Source organism: Sus scrofa, chromosome 11 (genome assembly GCF_054392235.1).
Source record: "Sus scrofa isolate SSC_HxYL_T2T_F1_AM1 chromosome 11, Sscrofa_HxYL_maternal_Yorkshire_Landrace_v2.0, whole genome shotgun sequence".
Taxonomy (NCBI): domain Eukaryota; kingdom Metazoa; phylum Chordata; class Mammalia; order Artiodactyla; family Suidae; genus Sus; species Sus scrofa.
Genome location: NC_139393.1, coordinates 8,327,851 through 8,355,711, shown reverse-complemented (window position 1 = coordinate 8,355,711; position 27,861 = coordinate 8,327,851). Strand labels below are relative to the sequence as shown.

The 27,861-nt window shown below is 47.7% G+C and overlaps 1 protein-coding gene across 7 annotated transcripts in view; it reads right to left on the bottom strand.

The window, feature by feature from the left end:
* The window catches only part of LOC102159067 (cilia- and flagella-associated protein 337), a 135,413-nt gene that overhangs the window by 16,339 nt on the left and 91,213 nt on the right, over positions 1-27,861 (bottom strand). For 6 of the 7 annotated variants that reach the window (XM_084981304.1, XM_084981301.1, XM_084981302.1 and 3 more), the window contains 13 exons: positions 24,234-24,385; positions 21,576-21,678; positions 17,990-18,096; positions 17,828-17,907; positions 16,739-16,793; positions 15,981-16,026; positions 14,245-14,304; positions 11,304-11,469; positions 5,573-5,668; positions 4,000-4,058; positions 3,553-3,694; positions 1,283-1,322; positions 337-425 (listed from right to left, as the gene is read on the bottom strand). In XM_084981304.1, the coding sequence (XP_084837430.1) occupies positions 337-425; positions 1,283-1,322; positions 3,553-3,694; positions 4,000-4,058; positions 5,573-5,668; positions 11,304-11,469; positions 14,245-14,304; positions 15,981-16,026; positions 16,739-16,793; positions 17,828-17,907; positions 17,990-18,096; positions 21,576-21,678; positions 24,234-24,385 (1,195 nt within the window). The remainder of the gene's footprint in view (positions 1-336; positions 426-1,282; positions 1,323-3,552; positions 3,695-3,999; positions 4,059-5,572; positions 5,669-11,303; positions 11,470-14,244; positions 14,305-15,980; positions 16,027-16,738; positions 16,794-17,827; positions 17,908-17,989; positions 18,097-21,575; positions 21,679-24,233; positions 24,386-27,861) is intronic. The other variant, XR_014819038.1, reaches the window with a different exon arrangement.

Below are 27,861 nucleotides of genomic sequence, written 5' to 3'. Positions count from 1 at the left end.
AGTTTGCATTCTCTCTCTCCCCTTGCCCATCACTCTCTGGGCCATCTAAGGACTCAACAAAAGATGTCCATAAAGGAGTCCATCTGCAAGCCAGAAAAAGCCCCATCACTAGCACCTGACCATGCTGGCACCTAATCCCAGACTCTAGCCTCCAGAACCGCACACATGTGAGAAATAAAGTTCTATGGCTTTAGCTGCCCAGTCCTTGGTAGCTATTTCATTACGCCAGCCCGAGCTAACTAACACACTTGACCTCAGAGAATTCACGACCTGATGGAATTTCCATCTGAGGCCCTGGACCAGGACTGCGCTGGTGGCTAGGTGGACACTCCATACCTATGTACTCCCCGTCCGTGCTCCACAGGCGTACGGTGTGGTCCAGGGAGGATGACAGCAGAAGCTTTTCTTCTTCTATCAGCTCCAAACTAACAAGATACAAGGGGAGGAGAGACCCCCCTCCCAAGGCTGCTCCAGCATGAAAGGGACACTGCTTAACGTATCAGTACTCCGTTAATTAAAGCTGGACTATCGAACCCAGGTTAATCTCGTGAGTCATTCCTGGTGCCATTCCCTCCCTGCCTCCTACCATGCTGGATCCCCTCCACGTTGCCAACTCCAGCCCCAAGACATCAGACAAGATATATCGGAAACAATCTTATGGACGATGGGTCTGCAGGGAAGACCAAGAGGCTGAGAAGATCCTTCCAGCCAGGGCTTGGGTTTCACCCCAGCACTGACTCCTTTCATCTTTTTTTTTAAGGCCGCAGCTGCGGTATGTGCAAGTTCTCAGGCTGGGGTCCAATCCGAGCTGCAGCTGCTGGCCTACACCACAGCCACAGCAGCACCAGATCCAAACTGCATCTGCCAGCTATACCGCAACTTGCAGCAATGCTGGAACCTTAACCCACTGAAAGAAGCCATGGATCGAACCTGCATCCTCAAGAGACAATGTTGGGTCCTTAACCCACTGAGCTACCACGGGAACTCCTGACTCTTTTTAACTCTAGTGAAAAAATCTTAAACTTACTAAGCTTCTAAACTTACACTAAAATACCAAATCTATTCAAGGAAAACATCTGTTTATAAGAAAAGTAAAGACCTCAATTTCTTCCTTTACTCTGTGTAGGTAACATATATATTGTTTACATCCACAGCAGGGGTATAACACTGCTCTCCTCTTTTGACTAATTCGGAGGGATTCTGAGAGAATCCATTTGATCAAAGCTGTGAAAAGTATTTGAACCCTGACGCATTCTTGAACTCTGAAATGGATGGTACTCACGATGTCACCGTGCTGACATGGGCCCGCCAGAACATCGCATCTAAATCAGAGGAAAGAGCACAGCTGAGTATGGTAGGAGAGGTACCACCACGAGGCTAGACGCTGTGTAACAGTCCCCAAGGATGGGCTCCGATCTGGATGAGCACCCAGCAGAGAAAGAGGTACTGGTGTGGCAAACCGCTCTTCTTGCCACATTAATTTGATACATGTTTATCAAGCACCTACTATGTGCAGGAGCCCACGCCAGCTCCAGACATAAAATGGGACCTGTGCGAGGTCCTTACCCCATGGTTTCCTTTGGCACTTAGAGTTCAGTAAGCATGAAGCAGTAGGCAAGTAATCAAAAATGATTTTTTCTTTTTGGCTGCGCCTGTGGCATTTGGAAGTTCTCCAGCCAGAGATCAAACTCACACTGCAGCAGCAACCCAAGCTGCTGAAGTGACGTCAGATCCTTAACCCCCTGTGCCACAAGGGAACTCCCCAAATGATTTTTAAAATAGCCTGGTGAAAGTCATGTTCCCAGTACTTGGAGTAAAGACCAACGCAAGGCAGATCACTCTTACTTCTAAATTCCAATTTCTCAGACTTTAGCATTTAAACTTCTCCTGTGGTGCAATAGGAAAAAGTGGGTAAAGGGAGGTATGTGAATATTTACCTTTAAATTGTCCTTACAGAAATGTATTTAATAAAATGTAACAGAGCCATTTAAATATGCGATATATTAAATATGCTAAGTAGACCTAAATATGCTTATATGGAAAGCTGGCTGAGATACACAGATAAAACAAGTCCTGAAAATGATTTATTGTGGGTATGTGTGTATGTGCCTCTATATATTCATATACAGGTTAGGGTTAGGGTTCTGTGTATATATATACACACACAGAAACTTTCTGGAAGGAAATTCAAATTCATTACAGTGTTGCCGGGATGCAGAAATGGCAGGCTAGGCTGGTAGAGGAGGTCAGAGACACAACTACTGCTTTTCATTTTATACTCTTTCATGCTGTTTGACTTTTTTCTAAGCATGAGTGCTTCTATAATTGTATGAAAGGGTTTTAAAATTTTAAACATATTTTTGTTATTACCAAGGCATTATATATCCAGAAAAATTATAAAAGACAGATTTCTTTTTTTTTATTCTTTTTTTTTTCTTTTTTTGCCATTTCTTGGGCCGCTCCTGTGGCATATGGAGGTTTCCAGGCTAGTGGTCGAATCGGAGCTGTAGCCACTGGCCTATGACAGAGCCACAGCAACGTGGGATCCAAGCCGTGTCTGCAACCTACACCACAGCTCACAGCAACACGGGATCCTTAACCCACTGAGCAAGGCCAGAGAATGAACCTGCAACCTCATGGTTTCTAGTTGGATTCGTTAACTATTGAGCCACAGAGGGAACTCCATAAGACAGATTTCTAAAAACAAAAAAATAAATATCTATAACCTCATGCACAAAGAGACAGAATTTGCTACAACATTGACATATATTTTTCCAGACTTTCAGTCTTCCTTGTACATCTTCTTGTTTTTGTTTTTGTTTTTTTGCGGCATATGGAAGTTCCCAGGCCAGGAGTTGAATCAGAGCTGTGGCCGCTGGCCTACGCCACAGCCGCAGCAACTTGGGATCCAAGCCATGTCTGTGACCCACACCACAGCTTGAGGCAGTGCCAGATCCTTAACCCAGTGAGCGAGGCTAGGGATCGAACCCGCATCCTCATGGATACGAGCTGGATTCGTTTCCGCTACCTTTTAATAAAGGTAGAATCATACTGTGATGTTCTGTGATCTGATTCTTTTCATTTAACAATTTTATCATGAATATTTTCCCTGTGAATACATTCTCATATACAGCATCCTTATTTAATCACCAAATGGTATTCCAATGTATTATATACCATCACATCAATTCCCCTTAGGTTGGACATCGAGGTTTACCTATTACTTTCCTCTTTCTCTTTTGTAAATAATATGCTAATTCACAACCTTATAACTAAGTCTTTGTGCACATTACTTCTTTTGGCCAAATCCTCAGAAGTAGAATTGCTGGTTCAAAGCTTTAATGCACATTGTCAACCTGCCCTTCATCCAAGAGTGTGTGAGTGCCATCTTCCTATATCTTGCCAACACTGACTACTTTCATAAAAATTTTTTTTTCTAGATCTGTTTCAGAGACCCCTTCCTCACAGGTACAATTTTATTTTATCAACCAGAATACTAAACTAAAACCGAAGCAGTGCTCATCTGTCTAACACGGAGAGCTCATTGCCTACTCTTGGGCGGCTGCAGCTCCGGTCCCCACAGGCCGTACTCCTCGATGTCATAGACACGCACAAAGCCGTCCTGGTCAGCCACGTAGGCACGGGCATCTCCTGCTGTCACCACCATGCTGCTGACCTGGGCTCTGTCTTTGGACTGAAAGACACACGCACAGGGATTACACACACACACACACACACACACACACACACACACACACAGAACCTATCACTGGTAAAGCTTACCTGTCAGACGATGGCAAGTGAAATACTATCTCCCATTCATAGTAAGAACGAGTCACCTTGCCTGTATTAATCTTCTGACAAGGTAGAAATGTGGATGATAAAGCTAAGGGTTTGGAGCCTGGCTGAGTTGCTTATCACAGAGTCAGGCTAGGGTCAAACCCCAGCCCACCCAAACCTGAAGCATGGAACTTATTTCCAATTCACTGTGCAACTTACAGGAGTGAAGTTTGCAATAGGACAGGTCCTGCCAAACAGCCTCCAGAAGGTGATGGAGCCTAGGAAGAGAGAAGTAGGAGGAAGGGCGCCTTGGTGCTTGCACTTTGCAGTTCGTGAGCTCCCTGGGCCGAGTCCGAGAGCCTCTGCAGAGAGGCACTGTGGCCTCTGGGCTCCAGGGCTGCTGCTTTTCCGTTGGCCTAATCCGACCAGCTAGAACGATTGATTGGTACATGTTGGGGAAGGGGTTCTCTCGGTGGGTTTAGGATTAAATGGCTCCATAGCCTCTCTCTCCTCCACTATTCCAGGCAGCCTTCCTGACGGAGGAGGCGTCCTCTGGCTCTGGAGGGGAAGTCTGTGCCCTGGAGATCATTAACATCTGTGTGTGTGCATGCGAGTGTGTGTGAACTCTTATTTTAAACACACCATGGAATTGCCTAATCAGAATTCTCTGGCTTCTTTTTCGCCTGTCAGTCACAATTGTTTGTTTTACATGTAGGTGTTCATACCAAGCCTGTGTAAGCCCCCCCCTCCAATGCACACCTCTTCCTCTTGGGAGCTCCCTGAATGACCAGACTGTGGAGTCCCCCTCTTCTCTCAGGGGAGGGGGCCCTGTGCTCCCACCAGGCAAAGCAGAAGTGAGGGACGCCCAGGGTGGAGGGCGAAAGAGACCCCCAGTGCTGACCCAACAGGAGCTTTGGAGCTGGGCAGAGTCGGGCTGCGGGCAGAGCTGGTCTCCCGGCCCTGTGAGAAGACAGCCAGATGCCCTGGGCTCTGTGCACACGCCTCCAGCCTCCTCTTACAACCAGAATGACACAGGTGGCTGCTTTTAACTCATGATTTAAAATAAAACCCTACAGCTTCAGAACAGGACACTGGCCCACTCATTACATTTTGGGGGCGATGCCCAAGGCATGTGCAAGTTCTCAGGCCAGGGATCAAACCCATGCCACAGCAGTGACCCAAGCTGCTGCAGTGACAATACCAGATCCTTAACCTACTAGGCTACCAGGGAACTCCTCCATTCGTTACATTTCACTGAAGCCTGGGGGTCCTGTCACCTGTGTACATGGCTAAGTAGTTAGTGGCAGAGGTGGCCTCAGAAGCCCATCCTACGGCTCTCGGCCCAGCTTCCACAGCTGATCCCCATGACACCATTCTCTGCTCTTCTCTCAGCTCTTCCGTCAGCCTGCCTGGGGGTGCTTGCGGCATCTTCCCCTCATGGGCCGGGTTGGTATTTATTTAACTCCATTAAATGGCATCCTGTGAGCCCCACATCTTTCCAGGAGCAGTCAGCGCCCCCTGCCACCTGCAGAGGCCTCTAGGAGGCCGCTGGGCAGGGAGACCACGGGGAGGAGTGGGAATGATCTTCGCTCCCCCAGCTGGCCGCCTGAGGCCCAGAGGGCCGGCGGAGGGGGGTCAGCCTGGGCTCCAAGCAGAGACCATGAAGAGCCCGAGGAAAACAGCAGTGGGAGCGCTGGAGGGCTGGGGTGCGGGTCACCTGAATGCCCGGGGACCCTTCCTCTCCGAACCTGTCCTAGGCTGAGCATCGCAGCCCCTGTGGCTCTGTCCTCACCTTGGGGCCCGTTGGTGATCAAGGAAGCGGCCGCTGATTCCAAGTTGGCTGCCCGAGTCTTCAGGAAGGTGAGGCAGGAAACACTTCTGTCTGGGCCTGGGGACAGGAGAGTGTTGGGTTGGCCTCCCCCCTGCAGCTCCCAGATCCTCCCTTATCCTTCCCAGCAGCCACCTGGGTGTCGGGTGTTGTAGAGCTGCCCTGGGCCTGGCCGAAGCAGGCGCAGTGCGCGCCGGAGTGCACACAGCCTCAGCGGCCTCAGCGGTTCAGAACCAGCCCAGCCTGACCAGTGGGTAAAGTCAGACGCGAAGGCTAACGGGCCCTGCGGCCCAGGGCCCCTTGGCTCTGCCCCAGGACCCTAGGACTTCTGGAGAGAGACAGGGATGGGGAGCTTGGGGTGGGCTGGGGGGAGGGGCAGAGAGGGCTGGCAGGGCGGTCACAGCTTTGCCTGGAACTCCGTGGGCAGTTCCCAAGAGGACCCCACTGCCTAGAAATCCTGGGCTAGAATAATACTAAACAACCTTTCTGTCGCTTTTCACATTCGTCAGGATGTAAAACTGTGACATCACATGGGGCTGGATTATCAGTCCCAGAGTCAGAGGAAATGGAGATTTAGAACAGTGCAAAGCTGTGTTCAAGGCCATGAGCAGTTCATTCTCTCCTTCCTTTTTTTTTTTTCTTATCGTGTCTGTTACATCTTCAGTAGGACTAGGCATAGTGCTGAGTGCTCTGGAAATCTGGGGAAACAGAGAATCCAACCAAACCAAAAGAACTACCCTTGACAAACAAGATGCTGGGGGGAAGGGAGAGGGCAGAGAAGGCTTCTCAGGGAAAGGAGCTTTGGATCTGGAATCTTAAAAGATGAAACAGGCACTGGGCAGAGTGGGGGCCAGGGGAGGCCCAAAAGAAGACATCAAATTGGTCTTCACAACACAGCTAAGTGTTGAGTTACCCCTAACCCACTGCCCCACTTCCCCATCTTCCACTCCTCCTACTAGATTTTATTTTTTTGTCTTTTTGTCTTTTCTAGGGCCACACCCATGGCATATGGAGGTTCCCAGGCTAGGGGTCGAATAGGAGCTGTAGCTGCCAGCCTACGCCACAGCCACAGCAATGTGGGACCCGAGCCATGTCTGCGACCTACACCACAGTTAGCGAGGCCAGGGATCGAACCTGCAACCTCATGGTTCCTAGTCGGATTCGTTAACCACTGAGCCACGATGGGAACTCCTCCTGCTAGATTTTAAATACCATCAACACCGGGGCCACATGTGTCTTTTTTACCACTTATTTCTAATTCTCTCAGAGTGCTTAGTACACAAAACCCAAACTTTTGCTGTTGAATAAAAATCCCATAGACTTACTTAGATGCAAACCTCAAGAGCCACAAAGACTGTAGCTCCTTGGATGTTAGGAGTGGGGTGAGGAGCTCCTTTATCTTACCTTCCCTGAGCTTGTGGGCTCTGGGGGTACCTGGCCCAGACTGGAGGTGAAAGGAAAGGTCTCATGTAAATAACAGGGTCGGTGAGAAAGTTAAATTTAAGGGGTGCTGCTCCCGTGTCTCAGCACCGTGGGGACATCCACCACTTGGGCCATTAATCATTCACCAACATTTACTCTGGCCTGACTCTGAACTGGGAGTTGTGCTGTGCACTGAGAAAACCAGGGGACGCGGCAGACTCAGGCCCTGGCCTCGGGTGGACAATGATCACACTGGGATTCTCTGCTTAGTGGACACCTGCTGTGCCAGGCACGGCGCTAGGCCTTTCTCGACACCGCCGCATCCAATGATCGTGAGCCTAGTTGGACATGATGCTCTGGACCTTCCCGGCAGTGAGACAGGTTTAAAAAGAATCACATGGCCTGAGGTCACAAACTAACTCACGGAGGGACTGAACTTCAAACCCAGGTATATCTGCGTCCAAAGCCCATGCCCTTGACACTGGGCTTCGGTTGTCCTTAGGGGCTGAGGGTTCTCAGAAGTGGATGGAGGGCCACCTACAGGGTGTCCTCCTCAATGCCTGGGATCCAGAGTCAGTGACTGAACTAAGTGTCACCTTACTCTCAGGCTCTCTGGCTCTTAGAATATCGACAAGGGGAGGGGAAGGGAGAATGATGGAAGGGGGGAGGGGCAGCAAAGACAAACCCCTTCGCAATGGCCACTTCATCCGGGGAGGGGCTGTGGAGTACCGGGAGAGGGGCACGTCCCTGCTTCCCCACTTACCATGCCTGGTCTGGGGGAGCATTTCACTTCCCTTGTCCTGTTTTCTTCATCTGAGATAGGGAGACACCACCTTTTATTTCAGAGTTTCAGTGAAAATTAAGTTAGAGACTCTGTGGGAACTGTGACTTCGCTGTGAAGGCTGAATGAAGACACTACACCTAAGGTTCTCAGAGCCTGGAGATGCTCACTGCATGGTAACCATTATAATGATGGTTACTTAACTCTAGCCTGTTTCCTCGTCTATGAAAACGGGTCCGATAGCACCTATTCTCCAGGTCAGTGTGAGCACTAACACCATGTACAAAAATTAACTCAAAATGGATGAAAGACCTAAACATAAGACCTAAAGAAATTTAACTCTCAGAAGAAAACATAGGACAGAAGCTTCATGACGTTGGATTTGGTAATGATTTCTTGGATAAGGCACCAAAAAGCATAGGTAACAAAAGAGAAGACAGACAAACTAGACTTAATGAACATTAATTTTGGGGGTCATCAAAAGGCATCCTACAGAATGGGAGAAAATATTTGCAAATCACCTATTTGATAATGGATTAATATCCAGAATATATAGAAGACTTCTAAAATGTAACAACAAAACAACCAAATTCAAAGATGGGCAAAGGATTTGAACAGACATCTTTCCAAAGAAAATATACCATAAGCATGTGAAAAGATGTTCAATATCACTAATCATTAGAGAAATGCAAATCAAAATCACAATGAAATACCACTTCACACCCATTAGGATGACTAACACTGAAAAATCAGGAAATAACAAGCGTTAGGATGTAAAGAAATGGGAACCCTGGGCGCTGTTTGTTGGTGGGAACAGAGAATAGCAGAACCACTATGGAAAACAGTATTTTGGTCCCTCAAAAAATTAGAAATACAATTACCATATGATCTTTTGGTATATACGCCAAAGAATTGAACACAGGGTATTGAAGAGATCTTTGTACATGTTCAAAGCAACATCATTCTCAACAGTTAAAAGGTAGAAGAAATCCACATATCCATCAGTAGATAAATGGATACGCAAACTGCGGAATACAAACATGATAGAATATTACCCAGCCTTAAAAAGGAAGGAAATTCTTTAATATGCAAAACACGGATGAACTTTGAAGTTATGCTAAGTGAAATAAGCCAGTCCCAACAGACAAATCTGTATAACTCCATTCCTGTGAGTAACTGAAGTCTAGAGACAGACAATAATGGTGGTTGCCAGGGGCTGGGGGGGAGGTACTATGTAAAAGGTATAGAGTTTCAGTTTCAAGAAAAGTTAGGAGGTTGGATGGAGATGATGGCTGCACAACAGTGTGAAAGTATTTAACACCACTGAACATTTGAAAATAATTAAGATGGTAAATATTATGCTACGTGTATTTTACCACAATAAAAAAGCAGCAGCAGCAAAATAGGAAAATCCTCCCAGTTAGTACGCAAATTTCCTGGATTTTTGCCTGATTGAAATCTCTTGGTCTCTCGCTCTCTCACTCTCAAATTCTTTTTCTTTGATCTGGGGGAAGACAATAATTCCCAACACGTAGAAGGATGGATAAAGCTAAAATGTTGAAAAGTTGTCAGAAGAATAGGTTTTCAACATCATTAGCTTTGCCTGTGTAAATACCTTTCTCTCTCAGCTCTCCTCTACTGAGGATGACTTCAGAAGAATTATCGGATGGCTTTCCAAATAAAATGGCAGCCTCTAAACTAATCCCATGTGAGAAAGACTGCCCCGTTCTGTTCTGACCTTGTAGAAGAGCCAGTACTGCCCTTTCCCGGAAGGGTGAGGGAACTTTCACATTTTCCCACCTAATTTGTGCAATTTTTGCAGTGTTGAAATGTGAGTACTTGGGAGCTAGAGCTGGCTGTGCATTTTTGGAGCAGAAGAGGAGTTTTTCAAAACCAGCAGTCACATAATTTTAGGCAATAAATGCTGCTGCAAACATGGTTTTAAATGAGAACCGCTGGCTGAAAGGTCAACATTGCATTCTTGGCCAGTGACTTAATTTTCATTTTAATGCAACGAAAATAAACCTTTAGAAGGAAATGCCACCACTTTCTCCCCCAATGGTTTTTTAAAATTCTTAGGCCTTCTCAAAAAGAGTTTCACAGATGAGTCTTTTTATATGTAGTAAAGAGGACAGGAATAGACTGGAATAATAAATCTACAGGTAAGAATTCTTTTTCATCTCATGACATGCAGAGCTTTCGGTTTCTAACCACCGCCCTCTGGGGCGTCTCTCAAGCGAGGCAAGGCTGACTGCATCGCTTCAGAATTATTTTACCTGTTGGGCATGCACATCTTGTCTCCGGATTTAGACTGTGAGCCTCCTGAGGGCAGCGCTGGCGCGAGACTCTTCTACTCACCTCCAATAGGGCTATGCCCATGGGAGCGGCTCAAAAACATTCTCTGGTCCAGTGAATTTTTTCCTCGGCTATTAGGTCACCAAGTGCCTAAAGCAGGGACTGTAATCGGGAGCTTGTGGTTCTTTAAAGGCTGGCTGATTGAGGTTCAGGAGAATGCAGGAATTCTCCAGTTTTAGGCAAAAATGCCCAGCACCCTGGGTCTACCCTGTTGGGCCCCCGGGGGCGTGGGGCAGTGGGTCCTTGAGCTTCTGGCAGATGAGTGTCTGCAGATGCTACTTGGGAACGATGAGCCTGGACTCTGGATGTGGGGAGAGGGATGGTAAGAAGACTGTTTGGCTGTGAGTTCCCACCAGTTTTCCAGTCCAGCAGCACCAGCAATGAAACTGATACATAAGTGAATCCTGCGGTATGTGTTTTCCACACGATTCAGGACTGGCAGGCAGAGGGATGAGAACAGCAGTTCCCACCCCGAGCACTGGGCCAGCACAGAGCAGGAGCCTGTCAATATTCTTCCAATGAATGAGTGAAGGAATGAGCCCGTGATCACTTCAGCAGAGAGAGAGGGCCTTGAAGAAATGGAACCAGGGCAGAAAGATTGAGGAGAGGGGTGTGCGAGTGGGGAGAAGTCTTGCAATGTACATGAGTAGTAAGAACAAACCCCAGTGGGAGATGCAGGGGGACCTGGCGCCCAAAGCCACTAGAGGGAGCTGATGGTGAAGGTGGCATAAAGCCCGAGGGCACACAGGAGAGAGACCATCAGGAGATGATGTCTGAGCCGGCCTGGGAGCAGGCCAGCTTGGTGGGTGACAGAGGCATGCGGATGGTGGTCGCGAAGGCAGAGAAGTAAAATCCGTGTAAAAGCCCTTGGGGAAGGCAGGGAAGAGAGGCCTCCATGTGGGCAGTGGGTGAGGAAAGGGTTCCGAGAGGTGGTGGGCTGGCCTGGGAGATGAGCTTTGATGGCTGGGTGCCTGGGGATACGCCCTCCGAGCTTTGGGCATCTCCAGCTGACAAGCTAAGCCTGAAACCAGGGCAATCCCTTATAACCGGGGAGTGCTCCAGGGCTGAGGTTCTAGACAACCTGCTGGGAGCCCAGCTGCGGGGCCTGTATAGAGTGGCCGCTCACCCCCCAACTACCTTCTCCATCTTCTGCGCCATCAGAAGTGCTGGGGGTATTCAGTTTGCAGCACACGTGGCCGGAGATGACATTCCAAATGATAATCTCCCCATCATAGCTGGAGGTGGCAAGGAGAAAAGGGGGGCACTGAGCCACACACAGGATGTCCTCCTTGTGTCCGTGGTCCTGGGAAAGAGAGGGGCAGACTAAGAAATCCAGTCCCCAGGCACCCACAGCTAACTTCCCTTCCTCTGATGCCTGAGACAGAAGATGCCCAGGGGTCCCTCCTGTGATTGCCCGCATCAAGGACTCACCTGGAACCTGTGGCCCAGCCCAGGGATCAGAGGCATCTCTCCAGGTAGGAATCCACTTGCAGGTCGGCCAGAGGCACTGCATCTCCTTGGGTCAGTTCTAACACCTTTCCCTGGATGTGCCACTCACTCCTAATAGCTTCCTCACCTCCCCATGGCACTGACATGGGGACTGCTAACAAGGAGCCCTCTTTGGGGCTGAGATGTTTATGGAACAGGACAATGGAACCCAAGCACTGGTCAAGAGGGCCTGGCCTCCCAAGAGCCCAGGTTTAAATTCTGAACGGTGGAGTCTCTGGACTCAATTCCCATCTGCGCCCCACTGTGGCTTACAAGTGCTTTAGGAACTGGAATTACCACTCTTCTGAAAGGAGGATTTGGGATATGGATCCTTATGGATTACAGAGGAATACAGATCCTCAAGAGCGAAGAAATGAAATGAAAATGTTCTTGCTTTTGAGACCAGGGCTGCAGGGTTCCCAGGGTCCCTGGCCATTATTCCTTGAACTTTCTCACTGGGGTGCAGTTTCCTCGTAAGGAGAACTGGCTTCTCTTGGGGCTATAAAGACATTCTTTCTCTGCTACCTGCACACACTGCCCACAGAATGTCCCTTGAGGTTGTACCCGTGATCATCTAAGCTGCCCCTTCTACTTGAAAGCAGCTGGGAAGATGGTGGGGGAGACAGTTGGAAAAGAGGTCAATGGCTCTCTCCTCCCCACGATCCCAGCCCCAAATCCCTCTCCTTCCCAACTGAGAGAACACCCGTGTCTGGGCTGCTCCTCCTGTGGTCCCCACTGCCTGTGGAATGACGCTTATATGCCCTGGCATGGCTTTCAAGCTCTGATTGATCTTCCCAACTTCATTTTCCCCTCTTTCTGATGCTCTGGCCCTCAGACTATTCATAGTCTTTGCAAGCAACATGCTTCTTTCTCATGCTTCCGGGCTTGGCTCACACTCTCCCCTTTCCTCTCATCTAGACTGCCGTTCCCTGCCTTGGCCTCCCAGAAAAAGCCAAGTAATCTTTTAATATCCTGTATGACGTCGGAGCAAAGCTAGTTCCCACCTCTGGGTTTCTCCAGCATTTTAAACATTGTTATATCATCTGTCACATCGTATGATGATAATTTCCTTAGTTTAGCTCTTTGCCAGTCTGTGAGACTTTGGACCGGGAATCATATCTTATTCATGTTTGAAGCTTCTGTGCCTACCTACTAAGGATGGCACTATGATAGTGCTTGATAAGGATGCGTTGACAGAATTATCATTCAGTGAATAAATTATATTTTTTTCTTCTTAGGGCCGCACCTGCAGCACGTGGAAATTCCTGGGCTAGGGGTTGATTTGGACCTGCAGCTACCAGCCTACACCACAGCTCAATGGCAACACCAGATCCTTAACCCACTAAGCAAGGCCAGGGATTGAACCCACATCATCATGGATGCTAGTTGGGTTCTTAACCTGCTAAGCCACAATGGGAACTCCCTGAAGAATGAGCACCACTTCACTTGACTTCTTCCCTCACAAGGCCATGAATCCCCTGGAGGCCTTTTCTGCCTAACTTTGTTCTTTCTCTCAACAATCGCTCATCTGAAAACTCCATGAAGGCAGGGACTGTGTGGTTACCACTTTGCTCATCACTGCCTGTTCCCTGAAGAGCACACGCTGGGCACACATTTGACACATGCTAGTTGAATGAAAGCATATTAATTGGGCAGGTACTATTAACCAGGCACCGAGCCCTGTCCTGGGAATATAATGGAGAAAAAAGAAAAGGTCTGCCTTCATCTAGTTTGTATTCTAGTGACTTGTGGCTCTTGGAATATTGATGGGGCATGAGACAGGGCTGGGTGGAGGTAAAATGGTTATGCACAGGTACCTTTCTTAACGCCTTTTTTTTTTTTTTGGCTGCACCTGTGGCATTTGGAAGTTCCCAGGCCAGGGATCCTATCTGGGCTGCATCTGTGACCTATGCCATAGCTGTGGCGATGCCAGGTCCTTAACTCGCTGTGCCGGGCCAGGGGTTGAACCAGCAATACCACAGAGACAAGTCAGATCATTAACCAACTGCGACATGATACAGTGGGAACTCCTTAACACTTGTCTTAATAGCTTGTCATCCAGACAATTTTGAGGGAGGTCATTCAACCCTAGGAAGCTGTAGAAAATTGGGGGCAGTTTGAGTGACTCATAAGTCCTCTGGTTACGGACCCCTAACAAGCCACAGGGCAGCAGGAAGGTCATCTCTTAGGTTCCCTGGTCACCCAAGGATGGCACCGTGAATGCACATGGCTCTGCATGCTAAGTAGAAGCGGAACATGGATGCGTCTCTGAGGAGAGGCACACCCGTCACACCCCGGCTGCTGTTTGTGCTCTACAGGGCCACGCAGAAGTCAAGGAGAGCCGCAGGGATTTGCTCCCAGGCTTCCTGCCCCAACTTGAACATGGGCCATCACTCTTCCTGGAGCTCAGTGCTCTTGGCTCTAGCTGGAGCCCAGTCAGGAATCCCACCACAGCAGAGGATTCTGAGGCTTTTGATGCTGTGACCACCCTAGGCAGGCCCAGGGGACTCAGGATGAGCCCCAGAATGAAGGACATCCCCTTCAAGTGCCACTGTTTGGGTTAACAGCTGGACAGTGGACCACAGCTCACCAGGTCATCCTGCCAGTGTGGCTGCGGCTTCCAGAAGTGACGAAAGTCACACGGTGTGTCCTGCATCCAAAGCAAAAGAAGAGATGTGGTACCAGCAGTAAAATGAGCTGCCAACACACTCACAACCTCAGAGAAAGGCGCTGGCACATTTTACAACCCTACCCCTCACCCCACCAGTGAAGTAGATTTTTGAAATGTCAAAGCAAATTCCCCTAGTGCCAGTGGGAATAAAAAGCAATCCACTCCTGACGTTTGGGTGATTGCATTTCAGCAAATCATATGTCAACTGACAAGCTCTCCTCAGATGGTCTGCATAGCTTTGCTTCCATAATAAGAGCTATAGCTGTTGCATGCGCTAAAGCAAAAGCCATCAGCCCAGGAACCTGTAATATCAAAGGACAAATTCAACGCCAAGACCTATCAGGTAGTCATCTCTCAAATCATCTAAGGATGCAAGGCTTAGGGTGTGGAATACAGCACACTTGCAAAAGAATAAAGAACTTACAATGTAAAAGACTTTGGAAATCCAGGACCATCCAGCATAGCCAGTAGGGGAAATAAAATGCCACAGGTGGATTTAAAACTTAGTTTGAGTCAGCATTTTCATCCCCTGTCTCTGGATCCCTTTTCCAATCTCTAAGCCATAAAACAAGATTTTTTCCCATAGAGATGCTTAGGGATGGCATAAACACCAATCCCTTCTTCCATTTAGAGAGAGACTAGGACATAAGGACAAGGTGGGAGGAAGAAGAAAGAAATGGAAGGGTGGGACAGCTGACGGTCTAGTTAACCTGCGATTGAGGTGAGAACACTCTAGACGTGGCTGGAAGGAGGAGGGAACACAGGCAGCCTGTGCAGAGTAAGGAGACCAGGCGAGGTGTGGGAGAACTGACGACGTCAAGGCAGAGTCTGGTCCAGCTCTCCAAAGATGCCCTCTCCGCCCCGACAGCTTCTCTACCTGGAGCTCTGTGACACGGTGATTTATAATCAGAATATAAGGTCTTTGTCCGAATTCTGGCTCAGAGTTCCTAGAACCGGGCCATTTCCTAAGAGATGAGACCGGGACGCTCCTCACCCTGCCCCGTTTCTTGCCCTCGCATCTCTGCCATCTGGCTGTTCCTTGTTACATCCTTTCACAACACTGATAGTCCAGTAAGTACAATATTTCTCTAAGTTCTGTGAGCTGCTCTAGGCAAATTAACATAACCCAAGGAGCGGGGGTCAGTGGAGCTTCTGATCTACAGCCACTTGGACAACGTGGACTTGCAGTAGTGTCTGAAGTGGGGGTCGGGAGTCTTGTATCATGTAGGACTGAACCTGAACCTGTGGAACCTGATGCTTTCTCCAGGGAGACAGTGTCAGAATTCAGTCCAGTCGTAAGATAGCAGCTGGGGTCGGAGAACTGCTTGTTGGTTGGGAAAACCCCCAAACATCAGAACTGGATGCAGAGTCTTGACTTTTCTTCCCATAAAAAACTAACTAGAGAGAAGATACCAAAACAGAAAAAATAAAAAGAATTTTTAAAGGGAGGGAGGAAGGAAAGGTGGGGAGAGAGAAGGAGGAGGAGGAAACTCTTGTCTATCTCACCACTGGGCTTATACCAGATAGAGGTAAAAAGAATTTCTTTATGTTTGTTTTTAGAGTGAAAAAAGAATCAACAGGGGATGAGAGTGGAGAGAAGGATATCAATCTAAAGCAGGGTTTTGATATATCACAATTTTGTACATTTCACTTACAAAGTACACGTTTATTCTTCTATCCCATCCAACAGCAATGATGAGCCTAGAACAATAACAGATGATTACATTTTGATACGTAAGTTTCCACCTGTTTAATTTTTGCACAGAATCAGTACTGTGGCTTAATTTTGCTGTGTTTATGTAATAAATGGAGAGAGCAGGAAAATAAGCCCTGTTTTTTATGGAGAGCAAGATAAAATGTGATTCGATAAATCAGGGTCCGTTTTTAAGCTGGGTCTTAAAGGATTAGGAAACAGAAACAGGATACCCTGTTGTTTCCATGGTCTGGTCCATGAGCAGCTGCCTCCTGAGGATTATGAGCCTGAAAGCATGGCTGGACCACGGAGGCAGGGCACAAACAAACGGATCAAAGATTGTTTTTAACGCTTTCGTGTTCAGGAGGGAATTGACTGGATTTTTATTCTCTGACATATGGCTGCTGAATTTACTTACTCTCGTTTGTGATTTATTCCCTGATAAAGTGTTTGGTGGAGAGATACACTACTTCCTATTTCTACCTCTAAACAGTTATCAGAATAGGGGGGAATTGCCTCCCATATTCTGAAAGGGCCTAGTTGCCTAAAGTACCATCAGGGAGCAACCACAGTTCTGGGGACTTCTTTGACATACTTCCTCCTGAAAATTCCTGTTACTATCCCGGTGCCCTCCTCTAGGACAAATTTTGTATCAAAAAGATGCCCCACTAAATACCCAAGATGCCCCTCTTACATTCAAGCAGCATATAACTCACTCACTTATTTTGATTCACCTCCAAGTAGGTACAATCACAGATTTCACTTTGCTTTTCATCTAGAAAGATAATATTAGCAACTTACAGTAAACATTTTTCTTTATTAGTTTTTGAATCAGTTTATTAGTTTTGAATCACATATTGACTTAACCTAACTGATGAATGGGGAAAATTCAGTGCTTACTCTGTAGTGTTCACACCACAGGTAGGTAACTTTAAGCCATCGAAGCACAGCTGATTTCCTGCTACCCTCCCAGTCCTAAAAGGCCGATTCGGCCCTTGCTCAGCTGTGGGAAGAGACTCACCTTCCCCTGACGACTCTACACAGTACCTAGCACTTAGTGCCTGAGTGAACAGGCAAAGGAACACATGAGGTCAAAGGCAGAAATAGGAATTACACACTCAGTACTCTGGATAATTTCTTCTTATTTACTTGGACTTCATTTATATTTTCTCTTTCTCTCTCTCTTTTTTTTTTTTGGCCACTCCCATGACCTCCGGAAGTTCCCGTGGCCAGGAAACAAACCCGCACCACACGTTTTGGCCTGCACCACAGCTGCAGCAATGCCAGATTCTGAATCCACTGTGCCACACGGGAACTTCCTCATTTACACTCTCTACTAGTGAAGAACATTTGCCTCTGTCTTCCTCATGGTTACACAGGCCAGAACTGTGGAAATTTTACCAAGAACAGATACAGCATGTGAACAATTGGAATAAGCAGCCTTGAAAAAAAAATCGCAAAGACACATGAAAAAGGTGAGTTTTAGTTCACCTAGGCTTTGTGAAATTTGAATTATGTGGTATTTAAAAAGGTTAGAAAAGTTAAACTTTTTAAAGAAATCAGGTATATACCAGGCAGTGAGGGAACAAATGCATGGGGTATAGATGGGAGTGCTAACATTTATGTAAAGCATGTCCCCCCCTGCATAGAAGTTTGGAGTCACTGGCAATGAAATGCCAGAAAAAAAAGAGGATGTAGTATTGTTCCATGCATCCTATCTTCTATCTCATTGGATTTCTTCTATATAGATTACCAATGCCTAATCTTGCAACATTATTTTACAGGGACCCTTGGTAGGAGGTGACTTGCCATGCTTCAGGGTGTGCAGACAATGTCCGTTGTTGTAGCTCCATATTTTCAGACTGCCATCTCTGCCCCCAGTAACCAGCCTAGGAAACAGAGACCCCTGTCAGGACGGTGTGGCAGGGGTCACCCTGCCTAACGGTAGAAGATTCTGGAGAAGGCACATACCTTCTTCCACTGGAGTCGAAGGTCATACAAGTGATTCCAGCATTGCCGTGAGCCCCAATAAATTCAGACAGCAGCCTTCCCGTTTCACAGTCCCATACTTTCACCACCTGCATCAGGAAGTTGAAAAAAGCAGCCTGGAGATACTGGCTATCAAGTGAAAGAGAATCGCATTTGGTGGTCTAGTGTCGCAGATCTGAAAGTTTCCATACTTTCGACACAAGCAGGCTTATCTGAGTGTATCTGTTAGCTAGAGCTGCCATAACAAAAGCCCACAGACTGGGGAGCTTAAACAACAGACATTTCTTTTCCACAGTTCTGGAGGCTGGAAATCCAAGATCAAGTTGCCAGCAGGGTTGGTTTCTTCTGAGATGTCTCTCCCTGGCTGGCGGATGACCACCTTTTCGCCGTGTCCTTAAGTGGTCTTTCCTCCGTGCCCATGCACCCCAGCGGTTCTCTACGAGCCCACGTTGCCTCTTGTTCTAAGGGTACCAGTCAGGCTGGATTAGGGCTCACCCTAACGGCCTCATTTTAACCTGGTCACCTCTTTAAAGACTCACTCTCCAAATACAGCCACATTCTGAGGTATTGGGGCTTAGGACTTCAACACATGAATTTGGGGGGAACACAATTCATTCCATAACACTCACTGAGAAGATTAAAAAATATAGGAATATTGGTTAAAAATCTCCTTATCATCCAGACTCAGAAAAGATAGGTGTGGACTGAATTTTGAGCAGCAAAATTTATTCACTTTAGGAGTTGCCACTGTGGCTCAGTGGTAACGAATCCGACTAATATCCATGAGGACACAGGTTCAACCCCTGGCTTCACTCAGTGGGTTAAGTATCTGACAGGGTTCCCAGGAGTGTGTTCAACTCAGGTGCTTTCATCTGTTCTCCACCCCCCCCCTTTTATGGTCACACCCACGGCATATAGAAGGGATCAAACCCAAGCTACAGCTTTGACCCACACCACAGCTGCTGCAATGCCAGATCCTTAACCCACTATACCCGGCCAGGGATTGAACCCAAGCCACCAAAGAGACAACACCAGATCCCTAACCTGCTGTGTCACGGCAGGAACTTCTGTCATCTGCTCTTCTTAATACTGCAATAAACAATGTTACTAGGTTTTATTTTAGTGGTTTCAACCTTTGCAAATATCCCAACGTTCCAGAAAGTGCACCTATCAGTGATATGGTTGAGGTCCATGCTGGCATGCATGAGGGAGCAGACAGGACATGGGCTGGGCAGCCAGCCCAGGATCCACACCCAAGAGAAGCACTCTCCCTCTGGACCTGTCTTCCTGTTAATGTGATTAAACACAGTTTGAAAAAATTCCCCCATGAAAGCCACCTGCTACTGCTGGTAACAGAAGTGAAGAGACTGAAGTGAGCAACGAAAATATCTTTGAAAATGACTTTAAGGTTCTATTCACAGAATCAAGAAAAGTCTAAAGGTGCTGTGTATACATTCCAGGTATAACTACTTAACTTGCATTTTGTAGCGGGAATTTCATGCCATAACATCCTTTAAGAATTTCACTGCCCCGTGTTTTTCTTCCTTTTGGAGATTCCATCCAATTAAACATGCAACCGTGCCCCAAATTAGATTTTTGCAAGTAAATTTTAAAATATTTGAAAGACTATAGTTTTCAGCTCAGCTGATAAAAATTACTTGTTATTCACATAAACTTTGATATTATATATAAGTATGTGTATTAAGCTGCAGCTCATATGTAGTAGGTTGTAAACATTCACTTGAAAATTTATTAATTTTCATTGTGCAGTTTACGAATATTTTTCAGAAGCCTCAAAAGCTGCTCATCCCTGGCACTCTGCTTATACAGCTGAATGGACACATGTGGTATAGAGGGCTTCATGAATTCAGGTTTCATCAAGGCCTTGGCTATGTTCTCTCCTCCACAAATATCAGGTGCAATGTTATCCAGATGCTGTGGACTGTCACAGTGGGCATGACGAGGTTACAAAGATTTCACACAGCAACAAATTTGCAAGGTGAGCAAATACTCAAATCAATAATTTAATTCAGTAAGTACTGGAGTTTATTACCAGCATGTGCCTAATACAGTAATAGCTGTGAAAGTATTTCTATCTCAATTCAACATCTACTTACAACCCACCAGCGGGGAGATACGCCTATCAAAATAATGCTCTTGGGGGAGGCAGACTGTGTTGCCATAGAATTAGGAGCCCAAGTGCTAACAGAGCCATTCATGCTGCCTGGATGGGTGAGGGGATCTAGGATTGTTTTCCTGTGCCTTAAAGAATAAGGATTTTGACAGATGGAGAAGGAAAGGAGAGGGAAACGTAGATGCTCGGAGCCCTGGCCTCAAGTGCCTGTTGGAACTGTTTAGAGGAGAGGCTCGCGCACGTGAAACAGAACAGGGCTGGTGAGAACACAGCCCAGCACCCATAGGGGGCACTGATGTTGGATGGTCAGGAAGAGGGAGGTGCCTGCATGAGTCAAGGCCGTGAAGGCAAGTTTTTCCTGGTGGAGACAGGGCTTGAGCTGGACCTTGAGGAACTGTTCAGGTGTATGCTGGAAAAGAGAAGGGACATTCTGAGGTGGAGATGGGAAAAGGGTGCACAGAGCCAGGGGCAGGAATGTGCAGAATGCTGAGAAGGTTGGTTTCTTTGGAGTCATGGATGACCCTGATAAATCTGGAGAATAAATGCTTCTTGACAAGTGCGACCCCAAACTATGAGGAACTCATCTTTGAGATGAATTGTGACTTCTTAAAAATATTTTGACCAAAAGACCCGATAATGTATTTCTTTCAGTACTTAATAAAACCATGGTGATCACTAATCTCCAAAGCAGAAAGTAGGGGAGCAGCTGAAATGAATATGAACATAAAGGGTTCAGGTCCAGGCTGTGATGCCCTTGATCCCAAAGACACGGCTCTGGCAGGAAGAAAGAAAGAGGTCGTGGCCACATGGCCCAGGACTTGGAACGCTGTAGCCTCTGCCAGTGATGCAGGAGGTGACGGAACAAATATCAGGAGATGGCAGAACCCTTCAGCATCACGCGTGTACCTGGGTGTGCCCTTCCATTACCTCGAGGACAGGAGGACAGGAGTTAGGGGAGGTGCCTTTTCCCTGCTCTAGCTCCTTATCCAAAAATCAGTAATTACTGTGGGCCAGACACTGGCCACTCCTCCACTGCTGGGCCAGCATGGCCCTCAAGAGGCCTGCTGAAAGGGGAGGTGGAGTGGCATGCTCTGAACCCGCCATCCCAAGTTAGAACTGCAGTGTATTATATGGGTGGTATTAATCTTCCTACACCATACAAGAGAATCACTGTGAAACGGTGCCACTCCTCAGGCCCGGACGGTCTTTCTGAAGAGCTCACAGGACCAGCCCTGGAGACTCTGTGGGCTCTTCCATCAAGCATTTACAGAGGCGTGTCCAAACACACCAGGTGCCTGGTCAAGTAGAACTGAACTGCCCCTTCTTTACTGCTGGGGAAGGCTGGCCCCAGAACGCTCTGCTCCACACCAAGAGGAGGAGGCTGGGGCCACCCTTGTAATCCCATCACTAAAGAGACCAAGAGTCGCTACTTACTGATGCTTCTGAACAGCTGACCACCTGCCTGAAGGTGGGGCTGTACCGACAGCACACCACGGGCTCTCTGTGGGAAACCGCCAGGGCAGGCTCTTGGGGAGACCTTGTTCATGAAAAAGAGAGAGAGAATGAAAATCCGAACAGAGTGTAGGACTCGCATACTTGCGACGAGACATCCATTGCTTTATTAAAGGATGGTTAAGAGAACAGTCACGTTCAAGCAATGCTTCTGTGACCCTGGGTAAGTTACTTGGCTGCTCAAAACTCTAATTTTCTCATGTGTTAAATGGGGATAATGGTATCCACTTCATATTACTTTACTTTAAAAAATTTTATTGGCGTATAGTTGACTTACAATGTTGTGTTAGGTTCCGTTTCACAGCCAAGTGATTCAGTTACACCTATATCCATTCTTTTCTAGATTCTTTTCTTATATGGATTATTATATATTAATTATAATATATTAATATTATTATATATTATTCTTTTCTTATATGGAGTATTGACGAGAGTTCCTTGTGCTATACAGTGGGTTTTTGTTAACTATGTTCTATAGTATGTATATGTTAATCCCAAACTCCTCATTTATCCCTCTTCCCAATGGTATCTACTTTAAAGCACTGTTTCGAGGATTAGATAAAAAGAAACATACACACAGCTGTCCCTTGTATCCGTGGCGGGTTGGTTTGAGGACCCCAAGAGGACCAAAATCCAAAGGGGCTCAAGTCCCTTATACGAAATGGCATAGTATTTGCCACAGTACATGCACATCCTCCCATAGACTGGACATTATCTCTAGATTACTTATAATACACAATATAATGTCAATGCTATGTAAATAGTTGCCAGGGTGGCAAATTCAACTTTGGCTTTTTCAGAATCTCCTGGAATTAAATTTTTTCTCCCAGAGTTCCTGTTGTGGCTCAGCAGGTTACAATCCCAACTAGTATCCACGAGGATGCGGTTTTGACCCCTGGCTTGTTCGGTGGTTTAAAGATGCGGTGTTGCCATGAGCTGTGGTGTAGGTCACAGACATGGCTTGGATCTGGCATTGCTGTGGCTGTGGTGTAAGCCGGCAGCTGTAGCTCCAATTGGACCCCAAGTCTGAGAACTTCTATATGCCGCAGGGATGGCCCTAAAGAGAAAAAAATTTTTTTCCATTCACGGTTGATTGAAAGCCATGACACAGAACCATGGACAGGGAAGGCTGATGTAACGTCCTTAGCACAGAGCCTCGCATAACTGGCATGCAATGAACAGTAGCCACTGGTGAAAATGATACCACACTTCTCCTTGTTGGGGCAGGAGGAGTGTGATTTTGTGAGACTGCAGAGGGGACCGTCTTCTCTATTAATTGATATCTTCCCACAAACAAACGCAAACTGTATTGTCCCTTCTGGATTCTCAAGTCTGAATGGCAGCACTTCTCCCTCATAGCGGGGACAAGGCCGGGCCAGGTCCTGGGAGGCCCTGCAGCGTGCCTCCCATGGGCACCCAGGTGCAAAGGGCTCACCCAGGCCCTTGAACCTTGCCGCCAGAGCCACCTGTCAGCACACAGAATGGACAGTCCTCGGAGTTAAGCCTTCCAACCCCTTCACACTTCACTTCCTCGTCTCTGAAATGTAGTCCTCCGTGGAAATGCTGCGAGGAGGAAGTGAGGGAAAGGACGGAAGGTGGCCAGAGGAGCCCAGCACAGGCGAGGCTGAGGACATGAGTGTTCCCAGCCTTCCTTCTCTCTGCTGCACCTGAGACACTCGGCCCCCAGCCTGGGCCACTGAGAGATTCAGGGGCTCAGTCCTAGGCCAGAAGATGCTCGGTTGGGCGAATCCTCCTCAGGGAGGAAGCGGGCTTGACATAAGGATGATCAGAACTTTGCCGCGATGGTCCTGGAGGGTGGGTGTAAGGGCAGAGTCCGTCCTGTGTGAGGGGAGGGTGTGGGGTCCCGAAGGGAAAGTGCTGGGCTTGCGGCCAGACCCGGCCTCCTTTACGCGCTCCCTTTCCGGCACCTTCCCTGGCCCAGAGGAGCAAACCGGTGGAAGGCGGAGGAGGGTAGGCAACCGGATCAAGACCACGTGCTCCCAATGGCCAGGGCGGGGACGGGAAGGCGGCATCTGCCACCCAAGTGTTCGCACTAGACATTGAGGCTGCTTTTGCCATAAGGTGGAATTTCACTCACTTTGTTCCAAAAAAAAATCAATCAAACAGGCTGTTTGTTCTACACAGTGACATCATGTAGAACAAACAGCAGTTTGATTGACTTAGGTTCCTGTTTTTCAGCTGGTTGCTTTGGCATCTTGAGTGAAGAGCCTGCCTTCGATGACGGCCTGGCAGCGTCCCCGCGTGTCCCTGAGCGGCTGCTCTTCTCTGGGGACAGGGTCTCAGATGTGGGGTACCACTGTGGCAATGGGACCGCAAGTAGGTAGAGAGAGATTCCAGACTTTGGGATAATAGAAGGAGGAGGTGTCGGAGTAGCTAGCGGGAAATGTTAGAGAGCCTGCCAAACGTATACTGTGAGCTAGGGCTGCGGGGCCCCCACTGGGGGCTCACACAGCGCCCTTAGCTGTGGATCACTGAGTAGAAGGTCAGAAGCAGCTGCTCTGGGCTCTGCAGTACCTTCTAGAGCGCTGACTGCTCGCGGCCCAGAGGGCGACTTCCTACCTCTGCCTCAGGTGTAGGAGGGCGATGGCGTCTGCGGCCACACACAGGGCTCTGGGGTCCGGGAGGTAGAGGCAGGCCCTGGGCTCGCCCCGAATGCCGCTGGCTTTGGAAGAGGTGGTAAACAGACAGCTGTCGGTCTCCAGATCCCAGATCTGAGGAGCAAACGAGGAAGAGGATAGGAGCTCTTGAGCAGCCTGCTTTGCTGGGTTTCCAGAGCCATCACCTGCTGGGAGCCTGGTTAGGTCTGAGTGATATTTAAACACTGCCTCCTTCCTATCTCACCCAAAGGAAAAGTGGTAAAAGGGGTTTCTTCTCCTCTGTGGTTTGGAGAGGATGCAGGAAGTGGGGACAGAGTTCCTGGGCCCTCTGCCACGCTGAAGCTGCCCGAGCAGCGGGGATGTCTGTGGTCACGCGGCCCCAGAGCTGTGCTTTACTCCCTCAGGAAAAGACAGTTTCTCTTCCCATGGAGCCAGCTTCCACGGCCAGGGCTCACACCATGGGTCTGACTTGTGGCTCAGAGCTACCGCTGCCCCCAGACATGCTCCCATTTCTTACTACAGGTCCTCAAAGCCGCTGCTGGACAGATCTTTGGAGGATGTGGGCAGCAAACCTCAGGATTGCTACTGATTGTGAGAATAACCTCCCTTCCCCCCCTCCCCCCCTGTGTTGGAATCCCAGCTCTACTGCCTGATGGCTGCGTGGCCCTGGGGAAATTATTATATTTGCCTCAGTTTCTTCATCTGTAAAATGGGGAGAATAACAATAGCACTTACCTTCTAGAGTTGTTTTAAGGAATTTAAAAATTTAATAAAAAACAGCGTGCTTAGGGAGCTCCTGTTGTGGCTCAGTGGATTATCAACCACACTAGTACCCATAAGGATGCAAATTCAATCCCTGGCCTCTCTCAGTGGGTTAAGGATCTGGCTTTGCCATGAACTGTGGTGTAGGTTGCAGACGCGGCTGGGATCCCGAGTTGCTGTGGCTCTGGTGTAGGCCAGCGGCTACAGCTCTTATCAGACACCTAGCCTGGGAACCTCCATATGCTGCAGGTATGGCCCAAAAATGCAAAAAAAAAAAAAAAAAAAAAAAGCAAAAAAAAAAAAAAAAGAGAGAGAGAGAGAGAGAGTGCTTAGGTAGCGGCTGGGAAGTGTATAATGGTATAATATAGTCAATGATTGGCACACGAGTCATGCCATGGTCCTTGTGGGATGTTAAGGTGCTCCCATCTGACGAGAGCTGCAAGGCACGGCTGTACCCCCTGGGAAGGAGGGACGCACCAAGTGTGAAAATGGGAAGATCACAGTCATCACAAAGGAAACCCTGCTTAGTGAGCTAATGCGTGCCCGGTGTTGTGTTAAAGGCTTTAAATATATTGTTTGTTTTCCTCTTTGCTATGGGCCATTTGGAAGGAGAGAGCCTTTCTGCACTACGTGTTGATGAGACCAGTATGAACCAAGGAGAAGAAGGGCAAAGTGTAGGCACTGAGCATGGGAACAAGAGTGCCACCTGTGAGCTCAGCTGCCCATGAAGCCGTCTGTCCTAGGATCCGGTTTCAATAGCCAATAAATTCTCCCCCCTTTTTATTATAAATTTCAGGTATCTAGTATTATAATTTGACATCTGTGTACACTACAGAGGGATCGTCACCACGAGCCTAAGTGCCATTCATCACCATATAGCTGACCCCTTAGCCCATTTCACTCACTTCTCCATCCTCTTTCCCTGGTAATCACTAATCTGTTCTATCTATGAGTTTGCTTTGTATTTTGTTTTGCTTCTGTTTTTTTTTTTTAGATTCCACATATGAGTGAAGTAATACAGTATATCTTTCTCCATCTGATTTATTTCACGGAGCATCACACTCCCCATGTTATCACAAATGGAAGATTTCATTCCTTTTTTATGGCAGAGTAGTATTCCAGTGTGTATGTGTGACATCTTTATTCATTCAAACATTAGTGGACACTTAGGTTGTTTCCATATCTTGGCTATTGAAAATAATGTTGGAATTAACAGAGAAACGCACATCTTTTTGCGTTAGTGTTTTCATGTTTTCTGGATATATACCCAGAAATGAAATAGCTGCATCATATGGTAGTTCTCTTCTTCATTTTTGGAGGAATCTCTATACTGTTTTTATAGTGATGCACTAATTTACAGTCTCACCAACAATGTACAGTTTCTCCGCACCTTCTCCAGCATTTGTTATTTCTTGACTTTTTTTTTTTTTTTGTCTTTTTTTTTTGTTGTTGTTGTTGTTGTAGTTGCTATCTCTTGGGCCGATTCCACGGCATATGGAGGTTCCCAGGCTAGGGGTTGAATCGGAGCTGTAGCCACCAGCCTACGCCAGAGCCACAGCAACGCGGGATCCGAGCCGCGTCTGCAACCTACACCACAGCTCACGGCAACGCCGGATCGTCAACCCACTGAGCAAGGGCAGGGATCGAACCCGCGACCTCATGGTTCCTAGTCGGATTCGTTAACCACTGCGCCACGACGGGAACACCTTGACTTTTTGATAATAGCCATTTCAACAAGTGTGAGGTGATAGCTCATTGTGGTTGGGATTTGCATTTTCCTAATAATGATGTTGAAGGTCTTTTCTGAGGTTTTGTCTTATCCTTTCAGTCGGAAAGTATCTGTCTTCTCATTTTGCCCAATTCTCTGTTTGTTACTATGTATTAGGTTTATCAGTTATATCTCCCAGTCTGGAAGGAATGACCTTATTTAGGAGATGTTCTGTGGGGTTTGGAAGTGCAGTCCTGCTGGCCACCAGAGCCAGGTGCTCAAGGGGTGTCCCCTATGTGGGCTGTGTGTGCCCTCCTGTTTTGGTGAGGCTGGAGCTGTCTTGGGGTGCCAGCGGGCTGAGCTCTCGTCCAGCTTATTGTGAGATCCTACCATCGTGTGGGGTTGGGTGGGGCTGTCAGTGAGGCATGCCCCCTGGCACTAACAGGTTAGATGAAGAATTCCAAAAGGGTGCCCACCAGCACCAGCATTGGCAAGGAAGACTGAGATTGCATAAATGGCTTCTGCCAGTGACTCAGTTCCCAGAGAGCATCCCACTGGTTCCTGCTTTTCCAGCAGACACTTGAAGATTAGTAAACAGGTACCCTTCACCTATGAAATGCACACTTTTCAACATGGTGTTTTTGTGCTGGTTTTGGGGTTGGGAGAGTCCATGCATAAGCCTTTTAAGAGCAGGGTTTCTGTTTCTGCAGTTTCCTAGGCATATTCCCCATGATCTGGGGCTTATTTCTCCTACGCAGGATCTAGTGGACAGGCCTCACACCTCAGGGAGAAGATGCATCTCTGGGATCCTTCCCAATCGTGGATCACCACAGCCGGGGGAAGGTTCTTCCTTGGGGAGCCCATATCCCTGCCTCTCCCACATGTCTCAAAGCTGTCCTTTCACCTTTTGTTGTGGAGGCTCTGTTCATCCAGTTTTCAGACTTCTTTTTTTTTTTTTGTCTTTTGTCTGTTGTTGCTGTTGTTGCTATCTCTTGGGCCGCTCCCGCGGCATATGGAGGTTCCCAGGCTAGGGGTCGAATCGGAGCTGTAGCCACCGGCCTACGCCAGAGCCACAGCAACGCGGGATCCGAGCCGCGCCTGCAACCTACACCACAGCTCA